We start from the raw sequence: 19,179 nt of genomic DNA, 5'->3' as shown, positions 1-19,179 counted from the left end.
AAAAAAAAATTACAAGTTAAAAAAAAGATGGAGGGGGGACTTGTAGAGTAAAAGAAATATAAGATTAAAAGAGACATATCCTATATTATTTTATAAATCTCTCATTAGTACATATTATTGATATATATTAATATATGTATCTATATATGTTTTAAAGAGTCCTTATTCTTTAAACTTATATATGGAAATATTTTCAGATGAATGCTATATCTAGGACTGGCTTCAAAATACATAGATAAACCAAGACTGGCCATGCAGATAGTACATGAAGCTTGGTAAAAGGTATATTAAGTTCATTTTATATTTTTTCTACTTCTGTATGTTTGAAAACTTCTATAATAAAAAGTTTTTAAAAGCTTAAATGAGCCCCACTTATTTAACAAGGCCGATCACCTCTAAGATACAGCTCTCCCTCCTTAGGCTGGGAGGATGGCTTCCAAACGATTTCCCCACCTATCTTCCCCAGGCCAACCACCTCTGCTTGATGCTCTGGCCTCAGGTAACCGTGTGCTGCTTCTCTAGCCAAGGATGTGTGGCTCCTTTGCAGGATGGACCAAATGCCCCCTTCTCAGGGAAGCCCGATAGCCAGCAAAAGCCAGGCTGGCTCTCCATGGTCCTCTGTGTGGTACACAACCATCCACTGCACCTACACATCTTGCTGTACGTGTGTGCTCACACAGGCTGTGATGCTGGTCTGGGAGAGCTGCAGGCCTACTACAGATACCAGTAGATGCTATGGAAATTAGCTGCCAACAGGTCTTAGTACTCATTACACATATATATCCCCCCTTGCAAGGGTGAAATGGGACCAAAACTGCCATAAAATCTTAAATTGGGACAAGTCATGGAAGAAGCCACTACACTGAACAATTAGCATATCACTCCCTTCCCTCCCCTGATGTCCTGGCTGTAATCAAGGGGTATGTCTGTGTATATGTGGGCAGCATTTTTGGAGTACTAACTGGGATCCTGCTCCAAGCCTTTTATCCTGGTGGTAACTGCAGAATTTGTGTGTGTGTGTATATGTGTGTGTTTGTGGGTAGGGAATAGACGTGCAATGCTGTTCAGCCTGACAACAGACCGACTATTTTTAAGGTGCACATTTGTTTGTGGTGGCTTTATGGAGGGGCTGATGGAGGCTATGGAAGGAACTAAAGCACCTCGGTCTAGGCTGTGGCCAGCAGCTGTTTACCTTCATCTTCCCACCTGGAAACACTGTTCACAGTGGTTTCCTAATGCTCTCTGTTGAAGGCAGCCTCCTAAAATGAAAATGCTTTAAAAAAAAATTCACCCTCAAAAAAATCTTGTTCTGTGGGGGGCAAGGGCAATATACGTAACCTAAACTTTTGTACCCCCACAATATGTTGAAATAATAATAATTAAAAAAAAGTGAAAAAAAAATCTTGTTTGAAGTCATGGGTAGGCAGCATGGACAGATCACAGTAGATGATGAATCAGTGATGACTATTTTCAGAGCTCTTATGTATACTGTACAACATATATAAATAAATTTCTATGTCTCACACACACAAGCAACCTAATTCCCTCAGAACCCCTGTTCACCTTGTTTCACCCAGGCCAAACCTGCAAGGAAAAGCCGGGGTCAGTGGCTACCTGAGCCCCTCATAGGCTGGGTCTTTATCACCTCACTAGAGCTGATCCCATGCCAGGTTGGCTAATGTCTGGCCAACTACCAAGCTGGCCAAGTATACTCTGAGTGCAAAGGATGCTGTTTCTACTCAGGCCAGGAAGACAGAGTTGTGTGGAGCCAAAATGCAAGCTCATGGCCACATTCCTCACAACAGAACTGCTGGCGGGTATCTGTAGGCCACAGGCAGAATGGCATGACCAGTGAGGGAGCAGGAGGACAGAGTCTGAAAATGGAAAGGGTAAGTGCAGCAGGACCTAATCCAGTTCAGGACAGTAAGCAGAAGGAACCAAGTAAACACAAAAGAAACCAGGGCAGAATGGACTCTCTAACTTGGGGGCTTGAAGGGAAGCAGTGAGGGCGGTGGCTCCAGAATATGCCTCTGGCACAGCCTTGCAGAGTGCCACTGTCACAGGACAAAAAGAAAATACTCAGGGTGTTCTTTACACACAATGAGACTTTGCCCTGTTTCTCCCTAGACCAGAACCTCCATGTGAGCTGGAATTACCTGTGTCCTCAACACAGATCATAGAGCTGGCACAGAATAGCAGCATGATAAAAAGAAGGATGTCTGGATGAAATAGGGAAGGAGACAAAAAGACATGGAGGGAAAGGGGGCTAAAAAGGAGGTGGTAGGCGGGGACAAAGGAGGAAGAGATCAGAAAAGGAAAAAAAAAAAATTGAGGTGAGTAGAAAGGGAATGGGAAAAAGCATGGAGAGAAAAGGGGAAAGAGGCCAGGCCCAGTGGCTTACACCTGTAATCCCAGCACTTTAGGAGGCCTAGGTGGGAGGACAGTTTGAGACCAGCCTGAGGAATAGTGAGACCCCATTTCAACAAAAATAGAAAAATTAGCTGGGCATGGTGGCTCATGCCTATAGTCCCAGCTACTCAGGAAGCTGAGGCAGGAGGATTTCCTGAGCCCAGGAGTTTGAGGTTGCAGTGAGCTATGATGATGCCACAGCATCTCTAATCTGGGTGACAGAGGAAGACCCTGCTTCAAAAAAAAAAAAAAAAAGAAAGAAAGAAAGAAAAAGAAAAGGAGAAAGAGTAGAAAGAGGATAAAAAGAAAAAGTAACACAGATGAAGGAGGAAGCAGAGAATGGGTGGGAGGAAAATGTTAATTCTGATTTTATAATGACAAGGATTCAAGGATAGGCTTTGGAAAGATTTAGACATCTGTCTCAGAGAAGGGACTCCCACAGTGCTACATGGGATGCAGACAGACATGTGCATCCCAGGAATGGATGTGAGAGAGGCAACAGGCCTGCTGCTGATTGCTGCCCTCAGACCAGATCTCTGACACAGCTGGAGGAAAACCCAAAGTCTCCTTCCCATAGGGGTGAAAAGATACCAAGTGAGGGCCAGGTGCAGTGGCTCATGCCTATAATCCTAGCACTCTGGGAGGCTGAGGTGGGAGGATTGTTTGAGGCCAGGAGTTCAAGACCAGCGTGAGTGAGACCCCATCTCTACTAAAAATAGAAAAATAAGCTGGACGTTGTAGCACAGGCCTGTAGTTCCAGCTACTTGGGAAGCTGAGGCAGGAAGGTCACCTGAGCTCGGGAGTTTGAGGTTGCTGTGAGCTATGATGACACCACTGCACTCTAGCTGGAGTGACAGAGCAAGATTCTGTCTTAAAAAACAACAAAAAAACATACCAAGTGAGTATCACCAGCTTGTTGCTTATGGGCTCACCAGAAACACCTGGTCTGAACACACTGGAGCACTGTGGTTTCCCCTCACCTAGCTAGACTGCTTCTCAGCAAACGCCCCAGCACAGGACACTGTGGAGCTGGCCCTCTCCCCAGTATCCCCCACAATGGGCTTTGCCTCAGATGCCAGCTAGCCAGAGCTTATACTTACATTACCACCTCCAGGGACATGCTTAATATTGTCCTTGGAACCACACTTGGACTGAATATGGCTGTAGCTCACTTTTTTGGAGACTATCTGGACCTGGAGTGTTAGAGAACAGAAAAAACAACACAAAGGGAGAGGAATGGTTAGAACCAACACAGGGCAGGCAGTGAGTCCACACGTGATCACAATGACCAACAAAGAATGTTATTAAACCTCCACCCCCACCGTCGGTAGAATAAGTATGGAAAAGCACAGGAAAAAGAATTTGAAAGAGCAAGAAGGGGAGTGAAACACGAACAGACAACACGAGGACAGAAGCAGATGTTGCACATGTGCTGCACAGTGGTCATCACTGCTCCTGGGGTCTGGGCTGTGATTCACAAGGCCAGACAGCAGCAGGCCCGTGATGCCCAACCAGGCACAGCCCCACCTCCTTGCTTTGCTCCTTCCCTAAGAGCTGGGGCAGTGTCCCTGACTCTGCTCTGCCAGAGTCCTGATTTTCTGGACCTGTCCCCAACTAAGGAGGGCACTTCCTTTTAATCTAGGGTCTGAAATTGCTGGAGCAAGACCCACTCTTGGAAGCAAAGGGTGTTCTGAGAAGCACTGGGCATCTGGCTAATAGGACACAGAACTGATACTAAAACGAAGGGAGGGAAATTGCTCAGATATAGATGCAAATAGATACAGACTCATGAACCCCTGGGGAGCATAGGTCTCAGGTTCAGCAACTTCCACATTTAGCCTATTTGCCTCAGGGCTCAAGAAAGCACAATGCGACAAGAGTTTTAGATCTAGCCTTACTTTTGATTCTTGATTCAAGGGTAAAACACCTTCTTGAATCCTCCAGATGCCTAATCCTATGTCCTGTGAGATTCACATAAAAAGAGAACAGGCTGTAGGCAGGGCTGCAGTGATGCACAAGTCTGGGGGCACAATCACACTGTATTTATGGGAATGGCTCCTACTGGAATTGAGAAACACAAGGGCCCTGGCTCTAAGAGTCTGGAACAAAGAATTCTTCTTGGACCTTCTCAAGAAGGGATAGTTGCCAGCTTCCTTCCTTCCTTTGCTTTAGAGCTGGAGGCTCTTTGTAAGTGAGGCAGCCTCCAGACTGAAGAGTTTTCCACAGGGTACAGAAATCCACCCGGAGAAACTCCAACCCATACACCTTGTTGTACCTTGTCATTGCTGGCCTTCTTCACAACTTTAATGATGAATAATTGGTTAGCAAAGCACTTCCTAATAAGCTCTGGTCTGAACCAGAGACCCACTAGGACCTCTCTTGGTAGTAGTCACCCAGAAGCCATGGCACAGCCTTCTTCACCCACCCCACTGTACCTAGTCCTTGGTATTGAGACTTGCTGAGATGGCCCATCCTGGTCCCTAAGGACTGGAGCTCAGGCTTCTCTGGCAGCCCTTGGCCAGAGAGGCACACCCGCATGCCACAGCTAAGGAAGGAAGGTGTCCAAAAGCAGGCTAGAAGGGCCTGATTCCAGGGTGTGGAGGCAAGGGGAAAGAACCTTTCAGCTTGGCTCTAACCTCCAGCTGATCCTGCCTGCCCTACACTAAGTGGATTTCTATTGGGAACAAGCATCCTACCTTTCAGTTAAGCCAGGACAAATTGAAGCTATCTCCATACCCAGCAGCGTTATGAGTGGGGTCTTTTAGTTCAAGCAAACGCACAGGGGCCCCAGGGTTCCAGGTGGTGGAAGATTACCACTGCCATATCTTCTTACTGAGGATGAACCTGGGTATGCCGTGTGTGTGCATACCAGGTGGGTTTCACATCAAGGACAGTGTGAAGGAAGTGACTAAAAGTTTTTGGATCCATTTATCTAGCCGAGTAAGTATTCCCCAGAGGGCTAATGGGCTCCTAGCTGTTAACTTTCAGGGTTAATACAAAAAATTTTCTGATGGCTGAGTTACCAAGCACAGAAAAGGGAACATGGAGGAGAAGTAGAAACTAGTTAAGGATAGGAAAAAGTACAATAGAAGGGAAAGTGACTCAGGCTGGAAGAAATACTCTACCATCTTTAACCTTCCAGGGGTAGATCTAAATAAAACTCACTTTCCCAGCAGGTGGTTTCTGTGCACTTGCAATTGGGCCGGCTGTTTTAGTGACTGCATTAGATTCAGACTTTCGCGTTGGAGCAGCTGCCTCTGTTTTTTTCTCTACTTTGGCCTGGAGGAGATAAAGGGAGTGCAAATTTCAAACCAAGAGGATAAGAGCTCCAATGCCAAGAACGGAAGAGGGCTGAAGGGGATTCAAATCCAGGCCAGGCCACCAGGCAGAAGCAGGTCACCCTTAATTCCAGGGAAAAAACACAGATTTCCTACGGTAGACCAAGCCGGAGATCCCTGAGTAGAGGACCACAGGAAAAAGAGCTGCAGACCAAAGTCTTGAGACATGAGGGAAGAGATCAAGGCACCATTTATGGAGAAATTGAGCTACTGAAGGCTAAGAAGACCAAATCAGTGATCTCTTTTGAGTGTGTGTTGGGGTTATCACTTCCCAATCACAATGCCCCCCCACTCAGAAACACCATAGCCATAGGGAGCCACTACTGATGATGGGAAATGTCACGTTCTTCAGGTATATAGGAAGAGAAAACAATCCACTAGACAAGTTACTCACCAACCCCCATCAAGACCTCCTGCAACTTCTGCACCATGAAAGAATAAGAAGAGCAAAGAGAGGGGGAGATGGGCCACCAGCACCATAGGCCAGGGCCTGGCTGGGTACACCAGGGCCACAACTGCTTACCAGTGAGGCCCTTACCCAGACTGATCCCAATTTTCCATCAGTGTCTTCCACCTGTGCCAGGATTCTGCCTCATTTTTTTCCCTCCTCAATTTTTTAGCTGTTCTGGATTGAAGCAATTTAAGTATTCTCCCCTGGATGGTGGTGGTGTAGTGCTAGGAAATGATGTAGGTGATTGAGATGGTACTACTCCAGGGACTTGAACATTCTCAGATGGACTTTTGCCACCACTTTTTTCACACACTGAGCTCCCATGGTTGCTAACAGTTAACAAATAATTCTGGGATTGATGCAACCAGAAAATCCTTAACGTGAAGCGTTGTCCTGCCACTCCTTTCTCCATCCTACTAGCGTAGCCCTTGTTTAGGAAAGCCAGAGGATTATAGCACAACCCTTCCTGGCCACAAGAGGACACCCTATCCTCTTTCAGACAGACTCCACCCAAGTCATGGGTTGTGGAACTTACGAGGTGATCCTACCTTTTGTCTATCCTGACATTCACTGTGCAAGGTAAGAACCATGAAAAATTGGGTTTATGTCAAGTGTCTCTCATTCTCACAGAGTCTCTGAGGCCTCCTCTGTTTCTTTTGTAAAGTAGAAGAATCCTTTTATCTCCAAACAAAAATGTAAACCCAAACCCCAACATACAGAACAGAAGCCCCCCTGACTGAGGTGGGAAGAAGCAGCCCAGAGCTCAGCCCACTCCTTCACTGCTGCTGGGGTGCAAGGCCCACTATGGAGCCGAGGCTGAAGTTCCCTGATGCTGAATACAATGTCTTAACAGTCCCCCTGGTGGATGGGGTGGGGGAAAACGCAGGGGCCAGCACATCAAGGACCCCAAGTTCCTTGGACCTACCCGGCCTCCTCCAGGCTGATGCTTGATGTTTTCTGTGGAGCCAACCTTGGACCGGACATTCTTCAGATCAGGAGCAGAAGCATTGGTGGCTAGGCGGCTCAGCCTGGGGGCAGTGGAACTGGGCTTGGCTGAGGTGGGCTTCTTGTCCATGGAAGGAGTCATGGAGGGCCGCGAAGGCATGGGCGTAGACTTGACTCGAGCAGGACCCACCCCTGTTGGGGGAGCTGTCCCGCTGACAGTGGTGTTTTTCTTCACAGAACTGGTGGAGGTGCTCTTTGAGCGACTCAAGTCAGCTGCAAAGGTAGGAGTGAGAGATAACAACGGTTCAGCAGGAGAGAGAAAAAAGGAGACTTTAAGCTATGGAAGAAGTGGGGGTTCAAGTTAGAGTTCCACGAAGTGGTGGATGGGGTATTACCTGGTGGTGGATGGGGTACAGACTTTGCAGTCATCTTCTTAACTTCTGCAGGTTTTCCCTCAGTCTTAATGGCTGCACAAACATATACTTATTAATACAATACTTAACAAACTGACCTGTTGAATGGCACATCCAATACTGAGATTCCTCATTATTTAACAATTACTGAATGTCTACTTTGAGCCAGGGATTTTGCTAGTCTCTAGGAATAGAGTAGTAAATTAGAGAGCTATGTAAAGACTGTGTCCCTATGTAGCATACAAGGCCAGGCACTGCATCTTATTCCTTAAGCGATCCTCCCATCTCAGCCTCCTAAAGTGCTAGGATTACACGAGTGAGCCACTGTGCCCGGCTGGCGTCTTATTCTTCTCTAGAGTCCTGACAATGCCTTCTACGTGGCCTTAGAAGTAGGTTGTCAATACCTGCCTATGGACTTAAATTGTCTATTTCTTATCATGTAAGCCCATGACCATAATGTGCTCGGTGCTGTGGAGTCATTAAGGAAGGAACAGTGAATTCCACCCAGGAATTCATGAGAGTCCCTGTTGTTCAAGATTTTTCTGAATACACACAACACTAAGCTCCCACAGAGATCAAGGCTTGTTCGGTATTAGGCCCACCAGGTTGCCACTATTTCATGTACCCCACTAAGGACTGGTGTATGAGCAGGTCTGCACAGCTGTCTGTGATGCCGGCTAGAGCTATGGCTAGGGCAAAGCCAAGGCCCCATTGTCTTCCCCACTAGTTTCATGGCAGGGAAGGATAGACACTACTCACCAGTGGGCCTCTTGGCCAGGGGTGTAGGGGGGCTTCTAGTGCTTGGCACAGCTGAGGCAAGAGCAGCAGCTGCTGTGGCTTTAGGAACAGTCTGGGTGTTTTTGGATCCAGGTCTTACGGCTGGGGCAGAAGCCGGCTTGGATGGTGAGGCCCGCTTCTCAGGAACCTTTGCTTCTGTGACAGACTGGAAATAGGAAATTGGGAGTAAGAGCTCCAGGTCAACAATAGCTCCAGGAAGTCAAGTCACAAGATGGTTCTATATAAGCATGCAGCAGAGAGCAGTGGGTTGGCAGCTTCTAATGGGAAAATATATATGGCTCTAAGATCTCCATACAAAGCGAGGAACTGGCCATGTAGGAGTGTTATGTCATCTGAGGTCAGGAAACAGGGACTCAAATGACCTTGATCCAACCTGAGCCAGTAAGAACAGCCCTGACAAGTATATCACAACAGCCTATGTTTGCCTCAGGATCTACAGCATTAAATACTAATATCTTTAATGTAATAAAATCTACTGTATTAAATACTTGACGAAAGATTAAATAAACATATAAACAAAACAAAACCTAAACATTATATTCAGTCAAATTCAGCCATTCTTTTGGCTAACATGTACCTAGAGAGTGCTGAACAGGACCGGGCTGCAGATGGAGAAGCCACTGGCCAAATCCAGGTCAGAAGCCTGAGCTCCAGCCCTAATCCAGCCCCTACCTGCAGTGTGTTCTTGGACAAATCACTGAGCCTCTTTGAGCTTTAGTTCCTCATCTGGATAAAGGCGATTATAATAGAGCGTCACTAAAGACCAGCTTTGATAATATGTGAAGTTAAAGAATAGAGGAGAGACGTCTCCGATAGCACAGAGATGGTAAGAAGCGGCAGCACTGACATCATAGCTATGATCTGAGAGCAAAAAGGAAAAAGTCTCTCAAGTGTAGAATGCATGGCATCGGGTCACTCTAGTTTCTCTTACATGGAAGCTGGTAGCCTCGCCATCAATAGCGAGGAAGGGAAGGAATCTGTTTAGCCTGGTTTCTACAGGAATAGGGAATGAAGATGCTATTTTGATAAGCAAATATACCACATTACTCATGAGAGTAAGCCAAACCAGACACAATGGGCCCAGCTCTTTTCCTCTAAGAAAAACAGCCACACAGAGGGCAATATGTTCATAGATACAAGCAGGATGTTTAAATGGAAAATCAACTAAGGAGATGCTTAGAAATTAAGGGCTGGAATCCAATCAAATAAAGTCTAACTCTGTAAATGCATGGTAATGTCTACTTCTACAAAGAGACCCCTGAGGTTAGAATCAGGGGAAATATTCTGCTACCAGCTCTGTTGGGAACATGTTATGGGATATTGTACAAGAGGAGGTTCCTCTCTTATGGCTCTAGAATTTGAGGACTAAATCAGATGCTCTCTGGGGTCTCCTGCAAATTTTCAATACTATAACTATGATTCAGAATAATCTAGTATAATCTTACTATTTTGCTAGTAACAGTGATAAGGATAAAATAAGTTAGAAAAAAGTACTTAGGATGGAAAACTTTAAAGGATGTGACATCCTTCAAATGGATCTTGGCCTTAGCAAACTGTAGAACCAGCCTGGCCTTATAACTGGAGTTATTTCTCAATTTATATTTTCTCCTCTGCCAGAGTCACAGATCTACTTTTTTTTTTTTTTCTGAATAGGTTTTTCTCCTTTTGTTTGCTCCTATAAATCTTTCTGCTAAAAATAAGGATAAGAATAATCTCATTAGACTTTAGTTTTTAATCTCACAAAATGTTTCCATCCGTTTCTTCTCTAAAAGAGAGAACATTAATAATTATAATGCAGAGATCACCTATGTAGGTCAGCTATATCTCAAAATGCTGTCTAAAAGCTGTATGGGAAAAAGCCATAAAAAAAGTGCTGACAGAAGGCCCTGAGCATCAGCCTGGGAGTCAGACCCAGGCTCAAATACTGGCTCTGCCACTTAGTAGCACTTGACTTTAGAAAGATTATTTAACTGAGTTTAAGCTTCTTTATCTATAAAATGAAGATACCAGAGAAAGAGAATTAAAGGAGTTAATGTATATTAAGTAATTGGTACCGTATACTTCATTTTTTTTTCTTTTTTCTTTTTTTTTGAGACAGAGTCTCGCTCTGTTGCCCTGGCTAGAGTGAGTGCCGTGGCGTCAGCCTAGCTCACAGCAACCTCAAACTCCTGGGCTTAAGCGATCCTACTGCCTCAGCCTCCCGAGTAGCTGGGACTACAGGCATGCGCCACCATGCCCGGCTAATTTTTTTCTATATATATTTTAGTTGGCCAGATAATTTCTTTCTATTTTTAGTAGAGTCAGGGTCTCGCTCTTTCTCAGGCTGGTCAATTTCATTTTAATTATTATTATGGAGTGAAATTTCACTAGACACCTCCTTTCCTCCCTACACTCTCCTGTCTTAGCCACTGCCAAATAAATGACAGGGAGGACCTGCAGCCACGGCTCTGGTCACCTTCTCTCTGCCCTCTTATTCAAATAAGTTGGTTTTTTGTTTGTTTGTTTGTTTATTTATTTGTTTTTTGAGACAGAGTCTCGCTGTGTTGCCCGGGCTAGAGTGAGTGCCGTGGCGTCAGCCTGGCTCACAGCAACCTCAATCTCCTGGGCTTAAGCGATCCTACTGCCTCAGCCTCCCCAGTAGCTGGGACTACAGGCATGTGTCACCATGCTCGGCTAATTTTTTTTTTTCTATATATATATTTTAGTTGGCCAGATAATTTCTTTCTATTATTTTAGTAGAGACGGGGTCTCGCTTCTTGCTGATGCTGGTCTCGAACTCCTGTCCTTGAGCGATCCACCTGCCTCGGCCTCCCAGAGTGCTAGGATTACAGGCGTGAGCCACCGCGCCCAGCCTAGTTGGGTTTTTTGTTTTTGTTTGTTTGTTTTTGCAGCAACTGTAGCCTGACAATCAAATAAGTTGCTTTCTAAAGACCAAGAAAAGCAGCCAACTGGGTACATGAGGATCAAGAGAAACCATTACAAGATTTTATCATTACTAGTCTATGTTAAGATTTCTCAGTTTCATGGCCAGGGTTTGAACCTAGACTACAATTCTTAGGTTCTAACAGTTTTCTTTACAATATTAAATTAAAAACTGACATTTTGACATGGGAAACTATTTCCCACTGTGAATTTAAAGAGTACCACCCGGATGACGTAAAAGTCCTTCTCAAATAAAACAAGATGTTACCGAAGGCAGCCACAGCCTTCACATACCCTCTCTTCCTGGAACAATCCTGTAAAGCTAATGCTGCTCCAAATATGACCAGTTTCTGGGCAATATGGAAAGTGAGGATGACCTGGAAAACCAGAAAACTTCAGGAGTAGCCCGGTGGAGGTAAGCAAAGTAAGTTATCACATGATGCTGGAACATGTAAGGCAAGCCGGAAGAGCTACTTATATCACAAAAGTAATGGGTAAAATTCACTTCTGCAGGATGATTAAAGAGAAAGACAAATAACTGCATTTGATGTGAGAATTACACACAAAAAAAGAATATTAGATTAGTATGTGGAATAGAGAAAATGGGTTAATAAGTGCTTAAATAGGTAAAGAGTACAGAGTAGTTGAGAAAAAGGAGGAGGAATCAAAATTGATGGAATATTGCCTCCAACCAGGGCAGGGAAAGGTAAATACTATAAAACGGTTACAAAATGTTATGGCTACATTAATGGGTACCTAATCTGATTTTCAAATCTCCCTTCCTCATGTTTCCCCTTCCTTTTCCCAATTCCACCAGCCTGATTCCAATGTCTGGTTGCAGCAAGAGCCTATCTGACATTCAGAGGGGAAAACTTTTCCCTGGCACAGTAGTTACGTAACTACTTACCTTTGGTTTCACATCTCGTGATGGTAAGGTGGAAGGCCGGACAGTGGTGGCAGCAGGGCGTTTGGGTGGGGCAGCTGGTACTGAGCCTGATGCAAGGCTCATGGGTTTTTTATTCGACCCACCAAGGGTGGTGGGAGCTGGCTGCTTAGGGAGAGAAGTGGGCTGTGTTTTGGCTTTCGATGTTGAAGTCTTTGCAGGCTGAGAGGTGGCCAAAGGCTTTAGGTTGATTGTTGTTTTTTTTTTATTTTTATTTTTTTATTTTTTTAAAGGCCAACATCAAACACACAGACAAAAATAAAAACAAATTAAAAAAAGTATAAATTGCACAATTCAAAGTAAAATTATAAGCAATGAGGATTGATGCAACTGAAAATCAGCATTCCTTTCTTCTGAGCTCAGTAAATAGAATGACAACAGGATAGAGATAAAAACAAAGAATTGGGAATTGTTTCCTAATGACAGTGACACACATTCCAAGGTCTGGCACTTGCAGACCTAAATCCAGTAAAACAATTAACTAACTTTTAATAATTAACTATTAATTAGAATTAACAGTTAATTCTATTAATAGAGAATTCTATTAATATAGAATTGTTGGGTACAATAATTCTATAAAGAAAATTATCAGGAGGTGATTAAGCCATTATTATCTGTATCTTGATGGCATAACATTGGCCATATCCTACAGTGTGGCATTCAAATTTTGCAATAAGCATCAGTATGTGTCTGAAGCTATGATCCACCTTAAAAATCTGCATTCCCTTTTTATGAATGGATTTTCACAATCTATTTCAGAATAGTTCTGCAATTATCCTTTTGGTTGTTGTTAAGGGAGGCAGAAACAACTTCCATAGGACATTTTTACAGATATATAACAGGGTCAAGGACAGCAATTTTAAAGTTTGCTTTAGGCCACTATGGTAAAATGGGAACATAAAACATTTTCTAAGCATGTCCAAATGTGAGGAAGGACTCATAATAGCTCAGAAAAAAGAATTTTGTTTACAATTCAAGCAATAATAGCAGAAGATACTATATTTAAAAATTATAGCAGAAGATAACCACCATTCTGGCACCTACCTTTGTTTTCTTCTCTGGGCTTGGTGGGAGCTCCTTGTTTGGTGGGGTGGTGATGTCATTTCCGGTCACACCCACAGCAGGCTGTCCTTCAGCCCTGGCTATTCCTAAAGGGAGGGAGGTGGGAATTATAATAAGCAAATGTTTTTCACACCCATTTTGAAAATGCAAGGCTTAGCAAAGACAAACCACTAACTAGCATTACATTCTGGAAAAAGCTCCACAAGGCTGTGCTGCTGAAATGTGGACAAGACTCCTAAGTTCTCATTGTGAGGAGGATAGTTTTAGATTCCACAGACTCAGGGATCTTGTCCCCGTGGAGAACCAATCTAAGTGGGATTAACACAAATGATCAGTGAAAAGAAATGGCTCTTAAAGTTTGGTTTTCTTTCCCTGGAGACCAGCAAAGGGGTTCTGTCTCCCAACCACTAGCTCCTGGAGCACATGGGACAAAAACCTCTTCTACCAGAGCCTATCTCTTAGGATAAAGGTTGCTGAGAGATGGGGTAAGAGCCAGATGATCATTCAATGTCCTCCCCTTCCTTCCTTTTCCTGTATAGAGGACCTGAGATTAACTTGATCTAGTTCTAGCCGTGACCCAGATTTCCAACAAGCCCGAGGAGACCCGTGGAAACCAGACCCATGGCCAGAAATAAAGTCTACTGCCTAAAGTAGTATAGCCACCTCTCTGTGGAGAGGTTACTCCAGATTTCAAAAGGACTATACCTGAAAGCATTAAAATACCATGAAATTTATAACCTTGGTGAGCGGAAGACCTTTCTAACAGTCACGAAGTCTAGCAACTAGAAAAGATAAGTGTGGCTAAAGAAAAATAAAAAACTACTGTAACAGTCAAAAGGCAAATGACAGAGTATTTGAACCTCATATCAAAGACAAGAGTTTATTCTATAAATTACTCCCACAAATTAATAACTCCTAAAAAGGCCAACAATCCACGAGAAAAATGACCAAAAGAACATGAGCACAGTTTATAGAAAAAGAAATAAAAATGTCTTTTAAAAATATGAAAAATGTCTAATCTTAACTATAACAGAAAGGAAAAATTAAAACCACACCAAAATGCCACCTTAAAATTAACATATTGTCAAAAGTTCTAAAATTTGAAAATAACTGTTGGGGACAATATGGGGAAATACACTCGGTAGGTGTGTGACTGGTACAACCAATAGACAGGGCAGCCTGGTAGAATCTCTGAAAATCACAAGTGCTAATAAAGTATAGTCCAGAAATCCAATTCTAGAAATTTATCTTAGAGGTATATTTGCACACCAGCAAAATGGCCAGTGTGAAAGGTTTTTCACCAGAGAATTGTTTCTGAAAGCAAAATACTGAAACAACCCAGAAGCCTGTTAATAGAAAACTGGTTAAAATAACATGGCAGAAATATCAATGTAATCTCTAAATCTGAAAAAATGAAGCATGAACAAACTTTTATGATGGATATGGAATGATCTATATTAAGTGGAGGAAAAAAAAAGCAAACTGTATGTATAAACATGAAACCATTTGTCTAGAAGAGGCATGGAGTCAACATACTATTGCAAATACACTTATGTACGAATTTTTAAAGAACCTTTGGAAGGATCATAATTAGTGATTAAACATGACAGTGTTTGTGGAGGGGAAAGGATGAGACACAATCTGGGAAAGTTAGGAGGCTTAAAAACTTTTTGAGAAATAATTACAGATTCATAAGAAGTTGCAAAGAAATATATAGGGAAGGTCCCTTGTACCCCTTCACCCAGCCTCTCCCAATGTTGACATCCTACATAACTATAGTACCCTATCAAAACCAGGAAACTGAGACAATCCACAGAACTTACTCAGATTTTTCCAGTTTTACATGTATTAATACTTGTGTGTGTGTGTAGTTCTACACAATAGCTTTGTGTAACTACCCCCAACAATCAAGACACACAACTATCCCATTACCACAGTGCTCCCTCATGTTATCCCTTTATAGCCACATCTATCTACCTTTTCTAATCTCTAAATCTTTAGCAACTACTAGTATGTTCTTCATCTTTATAATAACTTCCACTACTATGTTCTGTAAGAGTGGAGTGAGCAGACATCCTTGCCTTGTTTCCAATCTTAGGGGGAAAGCACTCAGTCTCTCACCATTAAGAATGATGTTAGCTGTAGGCTTTCTATAAATTCTCTACTCCTAGTTTGCTGAGAGTTTTATTATGAATGGTGTTGGATTTTGTTTAATGCTTTTCTGTGTTTATGATTTTTCTTCTTCAGACTTTGATGTGCTAGATTACTTTTATTTATTTTATTTTGATTAATGAACAGCCCTGCGTATCTGAAATAAATCCCACTTGGTCACTATGCATAATTCTTTTCATATATTCCTGGATGATACTTGCTAATTGTTTTCTTAGGAATTCTTGCATCTAAGTTTATGAGAGATATCGGTCTAAAGTTTTGTATTTTTTTTGGCACTGTCTTTGTCTGGTTTTGGCATAAGGATAATACTGACCTCATAAAATTGAGTTAGAAAGTATTCCCTCTTCCATTCTCTGGAAAGGAGTGTGTGAAATTATTCTTCAAATGTATGGTAAAATTTTCCAGTGAAACCATCTGGGCTGAGGATTTCGTTTTCAGGAGCGTTTAAATTATAAATTCAATATTTCTTTAATAGTTATCCAGGTTACCTAGTTCATCTTGGCTGAGTTTTGGTAATCTGTGGTTTTTTAAAAATTAGCCCATTTCTTTTAAGTTGTTGAATTTTTTAGTGTAAAGTTGCTTCTAGTATTCCCTATTATGCTTTTAAGGGCTTTAGTGATATACCAATTTCATTCTTGTTATTTGTGTCCTCTTTTTTTTTATCTTGGTCAGTTTTGTTAAATGCTTATCAATTTTACTGATGTATATGAAGAACAAGCTCTTAGTTTAATTGATTTCTTTGGTATTTTCCTATTTACAATTTCACTGATGTCTGCTTGCTCTGGATTTCTTTTTTCCTTTGAGACAGAGTCCTGTTCTGTGGCCCAGGCTAGAGTGCCCTGGCATCAGCCTGGCTCACAGCAACCTCTAACTCCAGGGTTCAAGCAATCCCCCTGCCTCAGCCTCCTGAGAAACTGGGGCTACAGGCGCTAGCCACCACGCCCACCAAATTTTTTCTGTTTTAGTAGAGACAGGGTCTTGCTCTTGTTTAGGCTGGTCTCCAACTCCTGAGCTCAAGCAATCCTACAGCCTCGGCCTCGAAAGTGCTAGGATTACAGGTGCACCCAGCCCCTGGCCCTGGATTTATTTTGCTCTTCTTTTTCTAGTTTCTTTTCTTTTCTCCCCACCACCCCACCCCAGACTGCATCCTCTCCCTCTTACTTCTCCAAAAAGAGAGAGAAGAATGATCATCAATGGTAAACGGCACTTGCAGCGAAGCAACACCAACAGCCGGCTCCTTGCTCAGGAGAGAACGTTGTGTCTCCTCCTTGTGGTTTCTATTTTCTTGATGTAGCAATTTAAGATTACTGATTTGAGACTGTTCCTCTTTTCTAATGTAAGCATAATTTCCCACCTCAGCACTCTATAGCTGCATTCCACAAATTTTGATATGTTGTATTTTCATTTTCCTTCAGTTCATTGTGTTAAAATTTCCTTTGGTAATTCCTCTTTGACCCATGGATTACTTGGACGTATACTGTTTGATTTTCTTTCTTTCTTTTTATTTTTTTTTTTGAGACAGAGCCTCGCTCTGTTGCCCAGGCTAGAGTGCCATGGCGTCAGCCTAGCTCACAGCAACCTCAAACCCCTGAGCTTAAGCAATTCTTCTGCCTCAGCCTCCCGAGTAGCTGGGACTACAGGCATGTGCCACCATGCCCGGCTAATTTTTTTTCTATATATATTTTTTTAGCTGTCCAGATAATTCCTTTCTATTTTTAGTAGAGACAGGGTCTCGCTCTTGCTCAGGCTGGTCTCGAACTCCTGACCTCGAGCGATCCTCCCACCTCGGCCTCCCAGAGGGCTAGGATTAGAGGCGTGAGCCACCGCGCCCAGCCCAAAATTTTTAAACATTTTATTTATTATATTATTATATTTATTTATTTATAGGGTCTTATGATCATAGCTCACTGCACCTCCATCTCCTGAACTCAAATGACCCTCTTGCCTTAGCAACCTGAATAGCTAGGACTAAGCTACCATATCTGGCTAATTTTTCTTATTTTGTAGAAACAAGGTCTCACTATATTGTCTAGACTGGTCTCGAGGCTCAAGCAATCCTCCCATCTCAGCCTCCCAAAGTGCTGGGATTATAGGCATGAGCCACTGCGCCTAGCTCCATTTTAATTTTTTAAATAATGTTTTTGAATATATTGCTTTGTATAGTTTTCTTAGTGGTTGCTCTAGGTATTACAATATACATATAGCCTACTGGTATCAAAGTTTTACTACTTTGAGTGAACTACTGAAATCTGACTTCCATTCCACTTTTTTTTTTTTTTTTTTTTTTTTTTTTTTGAGACAGAGTCTCACTTTCTTGCCCGGGCTACAGTGAGTGCCGTGGCATCAGCCTAGCTCACAGCAACCTCAGACTCCTGGGCTTAAGCGATCCTACTGCCTCAGCCTCCCGAGTAGCTGGGACTACAGGCATGAGCCACCATGCCCGGCTAATTTTTTTTTTTGTATATATATTTTTAGTTGGCCAGATAATTTCTTTCTATTTGTAGTAGAGACGGGGGTCTCACTCTTGCTCAGGCTGGTCTCGAACTCCTGACCTCGAGCGATCCACCCGCCTCGGCCTCCCAGAGCTAGGATTACAGGCGTGAGCCACCGCGCCCGGCCTCCACTTTTTAAATATAATGTCTTAAATATTTCTTCTTCATACATTGAGTACTGTATCAGATGGTATAATTTTTGCTTCTATCATCAAATATGATTTTAAAGCTTATAAGGAGGATAGACTATTATATTTGCCCAAATTTTTACCTATTCCATTGTTGTTCTTTCATTTCTGAAATTCCAAGCCTCCCTCTATTATCAAATCTTATCTTTTTGGAGAACTTCCTTTAGTCATTCTCTAAGGGTATGTCTACTAGCAACAAATTCTCTCAGTTTTCCTCTAGCTTTATTTCCCCTTCATTCCTGATGGATCATTTTACCAAAGAATTTGCAGTTGACAATTCTTTTCTTTTAGCACTTGAAAAATGCTGTGCCCCTTCTTCTTGCCCTCCATACTTACTGATAAGAAACAGGGAAAATTGCTGTGTCCCTATAGGTAATGCATCACTTCTCTTTGGCTGTTTTGAAGACTTTTGTCTTTGTCTTTGGTTTACAAGTCTAATTATGAGAAGTCTTGGCATGCATTTCTTTGCATCTATGCTATTCGGGATTTGTTCAGTTTCTTCTATCTATACGTTTATGTCTTGTCATATTTGGGAAGTTTCCAGTCATTATTTATTTGAATAGTTGTTCACCCTTGCATTCTTTCTCCTCTCTGGGATTCTGATGATACAAATGTTAGATGTTTTGTTATTGTCCCACAGGTCTCTGAAGATCTGTTTCTTCCCTACCCCCTCTCTATTTTCTCTGTTGTTCAGATGGAATAAATCCTATTGATTTTTCTTCAAGTTCACTGATTATCCTCTGTCATCTCTAGTCTGCTATTGAGCCCATCTGACAAGTTTTAAATTTTGATTATTACATTTTCCATATCTATAATTAAAATAATTAAAATTTGGTGTTTTTGTTTTTGTTTTTTTTGAGACAGAGTCTTGCTCTGTTGCCCTGGCTAGAGTGCTGTGGCATCAGCCTAGCTCACAGCAACCTCAAACTCCTGGGCTCAAGGAATCCTACTGCCTCAGCCTCCCGAGTGGCTGGGACTACAGGCACGTACCACCACCAGCTAATTTTTTCTTTTTTTTCTTTCTCTTTTTTTCCCCTCCTTACCCC

At 42.7% G+C, this 19,179-nt stretch overlaps 1 protein-coding gene and 1 non-coding gene across 6 annotated transcripts in view; both read right to left on the bottom strand.

Moving 5' to 3' along the window:
* Positions 1-19,179, bottom strand: part of MAP4 (microtubule associated protein 4) — a 191,313-nt gene that overhangs the window by 14,355 nt on the left and 157,779 nt on the right. For 3 of the 5 annotated variants that reach the window (XM_045530360.1, XM_045530363.1, XM_045530361.1), the window contains 7 exons: positions 13,264-13,367; positions 12,184-12,399; positions 8,316-8,499; positions 7,539-7,610; positions 7,124-7,416; positions 5,575-5,688; positions 3,510-3,602 (listed from right to left, as the gene is read on the bottom strand). In XM_045530360.1, coding sequence (XP_045386316.1) covers positions 3,510-3,602; positions 5,575-5,688; positions 7,124-7,416; positions 7,539-7,610; positions 8,316-8,499; positions 12,184-12,399; positions 13,264-13,367 — 1,076 coding nt within the window. The remainder of the gene's footprint in view (positions 1-3,509; positions 3,603-5,574; positions 5,689-7,123; positions 7,417-7,538; positions 7,611-8,315; positions 8,500-12,183; positions 12,400-13,263; positions 13,368-19,179) is intronic. The other 2 variants (XM_045530362.1, XM_045530364.1) reach the window with 1 other exon arrangement.
* On the bottom strand, positions 16,584-16,803 carry LOC123623723. Its single transcript, XR_006730001.1, has one exon. It is a non-coding gene; the product is annotated as a small nucleolar RNA U3 (small nucleolar RNA).

Source organism: Lemur catta, chromosome 18, assembly GCF_020740605.2.
Source record: "Lemur catta isolate mLemCat1 chromosome 18, mLemCat1.pri, whole genome shotgun sequence".
In the NCBI taxonomy this organism is placed as follows: Eukaryota; Metazoa; Chordata; class Mammalia; order Primates; family Lemuridae; genus Lemur; species Lemur catta.
This window is presented reverse-complemented; position numbering and strand designations above follow the sequence as displayed.